Genomic DNA, 7,556 nt, shown 5'->3' with positions numbered 1-7,556 from the left:
ATATCTGCCACCCTGGTCCCCGCCCCCCAAGCGAGGACTACATTTCCCAGAAATCACCGAGCCGCAGTCGGAAGGACAGTTCCGCCGACCAATGGCCAGAGAACACTACATCAGCAGGAGCCAATTAGGGGCCAGGAGGTGGGTCTGCAGCTTCCCCGCCCAGCAGGGAAAAGGGAACTTTTGAGCCCTTCTCAGGATCCCGGCCCACGAAGCTGAAGATGGAATCGGCCGGAAGACAAAGAAACGTTGGGGTTCCTTGGCGGGCGCAGCTTGGAGAGAGGACCCGCGGGAAGTGGAGGCGCTATGGCGGCGGGCGAAGGGTAAAATGCGGGGCTGACTTCCGCCCGGTTCTGCCTTTGGGCCGCCCGCCCCGCGCTTGTCTGCGCGGTTTTAGCCCGCCCCCGGAAGTGGGGCTCCATCGCCTCCTCCCCGGCTCTCTTCTCCTGTCCCGTCCCCTCCTCACTTTTCCAGTCCCCTCCTCCCGGGTCAGAGGTAAGAGGCCGGAGGGCGGCGCGGGCCGCGGTAAGTACCGAGCAGCTCTTGCGGGCGAGATGCGGCCAAGCGGGGCCCATCCAGCCCACTAGGCCTCAGGGAGAGGAAGCCCGGGCCCTCGGGATCTGCCTTATCTGACCCCCCCCACCCCCTTAGCGAGGGGCGGGCAATGGGGCTAGTTCATCGCCCACCGAGCGACTAGACTGGGAGCCCGTCGTTGGGGAGGGGCCGTCTCTATCTGTGGCCGATTTCTGCTTCCCTAACGCTTAGTCCGGTGCTCTGCGCGCAATAAGCGCCCGAGCAATACGGTTGAATGAATGATGTGGCTAGCTCATGGACACTCCCGCCTGGGAAGAACCGGCGGCGTGCTCGGCCTCTCTCCCGCTCCTCTGTAGGGCATTTGGGGTGAGGGCGGGGGGGGGGCCTTGTCCTGCTTCTGGGTTGGACCGGGTGGTAGTGGGAGGGTCTTGGGGTGCAGGCGGCAGAGGCTAAGATAGCTCTTCCTCCCTCTCCCCGCCCCGTTTCTCTTTCTCCCTCCCCACCCCGACTGTAAACATGCTCTAGTGTATAGTGTACTGTCCTAAGCGCTTAGTGCAGTGCTCTGCACATAGTATGCGCACTGTAAATGAAGGTGATTGATTTCCTCCTCCCGTCTTTCCCTCCCTTTTCCCTTCTCCCCTCCCTCTCCCTTGCCCCCCCCCCCAACATGAATCTCTTAATGGAAGCAGTAGCAGTTTAACAGGCCTAGATCAAAAGAAACCTTCTGCGCCCAATTCCTGTGCTCCCGTATCTCTGTCCAGTTAGGAAAGAACGCCTTGAGTAAACATGGAGTGGATATGGAAGCTCTCGGTTAGAGAGCCGTGTAATTCCAGAGATGCCTTTGTTGCCAGCGCCAGCACATCATTTTTGTGTCTTTGATGCTTTGCTTCCCTTTTCTCTCCCTTTTCAAGTTTTTGTTGGGTGCTTCCGGCCTTAGAGAAATGAATAGATGGGAATTAACTTTTGAAACAAATATTTTTGATTTCGGTGCTGCCGATTAGGGCGGCGTTGATAAGAAGAATGAGAGGAATATCCGAAGTTTTATCTGTGCCTCATCCCTGTTATTGTGGCAGACAGCATGTCTACCCACGCTGCTGTATTAGACTCTCCCAAGCGCTTAGCATTGTGCTGTGGACACAGCGAGCACACAGTGAATACCATGGATCCATCCAAAGTGAATCTGTTCTGTGTTTTAGGAGGAGCTGATAAAGGTCGCAGTTTTGTCCTGACCCACCATGTCAGGGATTGGAAATAAACGAGCAGCTGGGGAACCAGGCACCTCCATGCCACTTGAAAAGAAGGCAGCAGTGGAAGACTCGGGGACCACAGTGGAAACTATTAAACTAGGAGGTGTCTCCTCAACAGTATGTATGGCATGGGCACACATTCATTCAAATGTCTCCCTCAATTTGTCCTAACTGTCCATATTTAATGTAGTACTTCACTTTATCTTCATCCTTTCCCAGGTCTTTGTGTGCTTCCTTTCTAAGAGGGAGCCGGAGAGAACAGATACCCATTTTACAGCTGGGAAAACCAAGGCACAGAGCGGTTAAGAGGCTTGACCAGGGTCACCTAGCAGGCACGTGGAGAAGCCAGGACTAGAACCTGGGTCTCCTGACTCTCAGGTACCAGGGGTCAAATCAGTCCTATTTATTGAGCGCTTACTGTGTGCAGAGCACTGTACTAAGCGCTTGGGAGAGAAATTCATTCATTCAATCATATTTATTGAGCACTTACTGTGTGCAGAGCACTGTACTAAGCGCAAGTTGGCAACATATAGAAACGGTCCCTACCCAACAGTGGGCTCACAGTCTAGAAGGGGGAGACAGACAACAAAACAAAACATATTAACAAAGTAAAATAAATAGAATAAATATGTACAAATAAAATAGAGTAATAAATACGTACAAATATATACACATATACAGGTGCTGTGGGGAAGGGAAGGAGGTAAGGTGGGGGGGGGGGAGGGGGAAGGGGAGGAGAAATGTGGGGAGAAATGCCACATTAGGTCAGACCAGGAGGGGAAGCAGCATGGCCTAGTGGATAGAGCACAGGCTTGGGAGTCAGAAGATCAGGGTTCTCATCCTGGCTCTGCCATGTGACCTTGGGCAACTTCACTGAGCCTCAGTTACCGCATCTGTAAAATGGGAAGTAATCATCCTCCCTCCGACTTAGACTGTGATCCCCGTGTGGGACGTGGACTGTGTCCAACCTGATTAGCGTGAATCTCCCCCTGGGCTTAGTATGGTGCCTGGCATGTACCGATCAGGCACTTGTATTTATTAAGTACATATTGTGTGCTGAGCACTCTACTAAGCACTTGGGAGAGTACAGCGCAATACTATAACAGACACGATCCTTGCCCACAACGAACTTATTCATTCATTGTTGTATTTATTGAGCGCTTACTGTGTGCAGAGCACTGTACTAAGCACTTTGGAAGTACAAATTGGCAACATATAGAGACGGTCCCTACCCAACAGCGGGCTCACAGTCTAGAAGGGGGAGACAGATGTTAATATAAATAAATTATGGATATATGCATACGTGCTGTGGAACTGGGGGCAGGGGTGGTGAATAAAGGGAGCAAGTCAGGGCGACGGTGGCAGAAAGAAGTGCGAAAAGAGGAAACGAGGACTTAATCGGAAGACCTTTCGGAGGAGATGTGACGTCAATGAGCCTTTGAAGGTGGGGAGAGGAGTTGTCTGTCGGATATGAAAAGGGAGGACATTTCAGGCCAGAGGCAGGACATGGTTAAGAGGTCGGTGGCAAAACAGATGAGATGGAGGGTACAGCAAGTAGGTTAGCATTAGAGGAGTGAAGAACACGGCTGGGTCATAGTAGAGCAGGGATGTGAGGTTGGGCGGGGGGAGGGGCAAGGTCATTGAGTGCTTTAAAGGCGATAGTAAGGAGTTTCCGTTGGATGCAGAGGTGGATGGGCAACCACTAGAGGTTCCTGAGGAGTGGGGAAACACGGTCTGAACATTTTTGTAGAAAAATGATCCGGGCAGCAGGGTGAAGTATAGACTGGAGTGGGGAGAGACAGGAGGCAGGGAGGGTCGGCAAGGAGGCTGACAAGGCAGGATCGGATAAATGCTTGGAGGTGGATTTTATTCATCCATTCATTCAATCATATTTATTGAGCACTTACTGTGTGCAGAGCACTGTACTAAGCGCTTGGGAAGTACAAATTGGCAACGTATAGAGACGGTCCCTATCCAACAGCGGGCTCACAGTCTAGAAGGAGGAGACAGACAACAAAACAAAATATATTAATAAAATAAATAGAATAAATATGTACAAATAAGTAGAGTAAAAATGTACAAACATATATACATATATACAGGTGGTGTGGGGAAGGGAAGGAGGTAAGGCAGGGGGATGGGGAGGGGGAGGAGGGGGAGAGGAAGGAGGGGGCTCAGTCTGGGAAAGCCTCCTGGAGGAGGTGAGCTCTCAGTAGGGCTTTGAAGGGAGGAAGAGAGCTAGCTTGGCAGATGTGCAGAGGGAGGGCATTCCAGGCCAGGGGGATGATGTGGGCCGGGGGTCAGCGGCGAGACAGGCGAGAACGAGGCATGGTAAGGAGATTAGCGGCAGAGGAGCGGAGGGTGCGGGCTGGGCTGTAGAAGGAGAGAAGGGAGGTGAGGTAGGAGGGGGCGAGGTGATGGAGAGCCTTGTTGTGAAGGTTGAACCAACAGGATTTAGTGATAGATTGAATATGTGGGTTGAATGAGAGAGAGGAGTCAAGAATAATGCCAAGGTTACAGACATGTGAGACAGGAAGGATGGTGGTGCTGTCTACAGTGAGGGGAAAGCCTGGGAGAGGACAGGGTTTGCGTGGGAAGATAAGGGGTTCTGTTTTTGACGTGTTAAGTTTGAGTTTAGGGCAGGACGTCCAAGTAGAGGTGTCTTGAAGACAAGAGGAAATGCAAGACTGCAGAGAAGGAGAGAGATCAGGGCTGGAGTTGGAGATTTGGGAGTTATTCGTCTAGAGGTGATCGTTGAAGCCATGGCTTCATGGGAGCGAATGAGTTCTCCAAGGGAGTGGGTGTAGGTGGAGAACAGAAGGGGACCCAGAACTGAACCTTGAGGGACACCCACAGTTAGGGGGTGGGAGGCAAGGAGGAGCCCGTGAAAGAGACCGAGAATGAGCGGGCCAGAGAACCAGGAGAGGACAGTGTCAGTGAAGCCGAGGTTGGATGTTTCCAGGAGAAAGGTTGAGGAGAATTAGGATGAGCAGAGGCCGCTGGATCTGGCAAGAAGGAGCTCATCCGTGACCTTTAAGATGGTGGTTTCTGTGGAGTGAAGGGGACAGAAACCAGATTGGAGGGAATCAAGGAGAGAATTGGAGGTTTGCAGTCTACGAATAAGTTGGACTGTGGGGGATGGGTGTCCTCTATGTTGATGATAGACACGGAAGGAAAGATGAAATAACAAAAACACAAATAATGTAAAAGACAAGTACAATAATATCAACTCGGTTGCATTGTACTCTCTTAAGTGCTTAGTACAATGCTGTGCACACAGTAAGCGCTCAATAGATATGATTGATAAATACAATCAGAGCAGTAGGGCATTGTGGCTGGAGGAACAGAATTTCAGGCTCCTCATGGCTCGGGCAGGGCTGTTTGTTCAGAGTCCAATGGTCAGAGCTACTGCAGCACCTTGGAAAGTGAAGAGGTGAAAAACCTCACTGCAGCTGGTCAAAAAGAGAGTCCACTGGAGAGGAAGTGAAGCAGCATGTGTACGTGGCCCGTCTTGAGTTTGGACAGGACTAGGAGCAGGGAGATTGTGCAATGGGAGCCGGAGAAGGGTTTTTTGGTTGAAGTACAGGAGAGACTTGAGCATTGAAGGGACAAGGGAAGGAGCTGGCAGAGAAAGAGGGAGGTTGAAGATGACAGGAAAGGCTGGGAGGAGGTTGGGAGTAAGATTTTTGCAAGAGCAAAGGGGATGAGGTCCAGGACACAGGCAGAGGGTGTGGATTTTAAGAGCAAGCAGAAGACCTTCTTTTGAGAGGGAGCTAGAGAGGAGGAGACAGGATGTGGCGAGGTTATCATCACCAAGTCCAAGGAAAGTTCTGTAACTCCAAATCCCTTCTGCTGCAGTTAAAACCTACTACCTCTTGTTTTGCTCTCAGTGGAGCTAGAGAACTTGGTCTCTGCCCCCTGTGTGATAATCCTTTATGTATCTGAAGACTGACACTTTGGCCTCCACCCCTTTTCCCCCCCCTAGAAAATCACTTCAGGGACTGTTGTGGGAAGAAGAGCTTCTGCTCATTTTAGATTGGGAGGAGAGAGAGGGGAAGATAAGAAGATAACGCAGGCTAGGTGTTGTAGGACCTGGGGCCTGAAGCAGTTTTTCAAGAATATGACTCTTTTCTAGCTACTGTGTGAGAATTATACAGGGAGTCCTTGGCTCTGCGACCCAATTGGTTCCTGAAAACTGTTGAGTCCGGACGTCGAAAGTGGGACCCCCGTAGGAGTGATGTAATAAATGAGGGATTGGCTCCCGAACCGAGCTTGGCGATCCTGTTCGTTACCCAGAAACACATATTCAGTCGATTATAGATGAATAATAGAGTTGCACTGGTGCATTTGTTATGTACCAGCATTCATATTGGCCTAAAATCACCCAAGGTAAAAACGTAGCACAATTATAAAATAGAGGCGTAACCTGGGTTCCAAATGTGCCATCTGCTAATTGCCATTCTACCCCAAGATTCATAAGCCTCCTCCTCCTCATTGTAGCTACAGGAAAGCCAATTCAGGTTTGTCTCATGTGCTGCTCTTGCGCTGGGCACCGTGGTCGCAATCTATCTTAAGCCTCATGGGCTGTCCTGATACGTTTCTTCCCCCCCCACCAAAAAAAAACAAAAACCCAACACCCTCCTCCTGCCAAAGGCAGCCACTGTTCCCTTGACCACCACTGAAAAACACCCACAAATGCAGCCGGATTGAGTACGCTTTTCCTCACCCTTGAGTTAAGAACCAGTCCTAGAGCCGGCTCCTCTCTCCTATTGATCACCATCTACATGGTGTCATCTCCCCCAGCCACACCTCTCTGCCCCAACCCTGGGCATGGAGACGGGGCTAGACGGGGGTAAGATGTTGGGGGGCACCAGCTGCTGCCACCACCAGCAAGTCTAGCTCCCCTTCCCCCATCCCATCTGGGGTTGGGGGCTGGGGAAGAGCTGCTGTTATCGACAAAGTTAAAGACAATCCTGGCATCCAGTGGGCGGAATGACGGCGAGGAAGGGACTGAGATTTGGGGTTCGGTAGGGCCGAAAAGCCCCTTGGGACCTGGAAATGGGGCAGCGGGAAGGGAGCCGCAGTGTAACTTACCCATTGAGTTTGGTCATCATGTTCCGGAATGGAATCTAGCAGATCGCATGTAAATCTATCAATCAGACAATGGTATTTATTTAGTACTTACTGTGTGGAGAGCTCTGTTCTACGCACTTGGGAGAATCCAGGACAACAGAATTGGTAGACTCGCTCCCTGCCCACAACGAGCTTACGGTCTAGAGGGGGAATCAGACATTAATTAATATAAATAAAGACATTTCGGTTGTGTGCTGTGGGGCTGAGGGTGGGGTGAATGTGAGTGAAGGTAACCTGTGATACACCCACACTTTCAGAGAACACATAGTGGCTGTATCCTGGGGGAGTACAGTACTGTATATAACATGCATTACCCCTACTTCCAAAGGATCTAAAATGCATTAACAGATTTTAGGCAGAACTGCACCCTAGAGCAGTGACCGGCAATTTCATGTGGATAAATCCTCTGTTGGAGCTGTTATGAGTCTCCCAGTTTCTCCGGGTTCGTCTGAGGCAAGCAGACAAGCAGAGGGGTGAAGCACCCTTTGAGCAATGCCGAGTGTTTGGTTTGTGAGACCCCCTCGGACCCAGGCCAGTCGAACCCTGAAGGAGTAAGCGTGTGGGGTGTGGCCGGCCAGAAAAGTGGCGAGGAACTAGATGCGGAGGGCGCGTGAGGAGAGGGATGGGGGCCTGCCACCAGCTGGA

The 7,556-nt window shown here is 51.2% G+C and overlaps 1 protein-coding gene across 5 annotated transcripts in view; it reads left to right on the top strand.

Annotated features, from left to right (window-relative positions):
• Positions 1–221: 221 nt before the first annotated feature.
• The window catches only part of RNF20 (ring finger protein 20), a 44,970-nt gene continuing 37,635 nt past the window's right edge, over positions 222–7,556 (top strand). The window contains exons 1-2 of one of the 5 annotated variants that reach the window (XM_038769450.1): positions 222–320; positions 1,728–1,895. In XM_038769450.1, the coding sequence (XP_038625378.1) occupies positions 1,767–1,895 (129 nt within the window). In that variant the 5' untranslated portion in view covers positions 222–320; positions 1,728–1,766. Of the gene's footprint in view, positions 321–426; positions 523–877; positions 898–1,727; positions 1,896–7,556 lie in introns of those variants that run through there. The other 4 variants (XM_038769451.1, XM_038769449.1, XM_038769452.1 and 1 more) reach the window with 4 other exon arrangements.

Source organism: Tachyglossus aculeatus, chromosome X4 (assembly GCF_015852505.1).
Source record: "Tachyglossus aculeatus isolate mTacAcu1 chromosome X4, mTacAcu1.pri, whole genome shotgun sequence".
NCBI classification, from domain to species: Eukaryota; Metazoa; Chordata; class Mammalia; order Monotremata; family Tachyglossidae; genus Tachyglossus; species Tachyglossus aculeatus.
The sequence above is the reverse complement of the archived record's forward strand: the minus strand, read 5'-3'. Positions and strand labels throughout refer to the sequence as shown.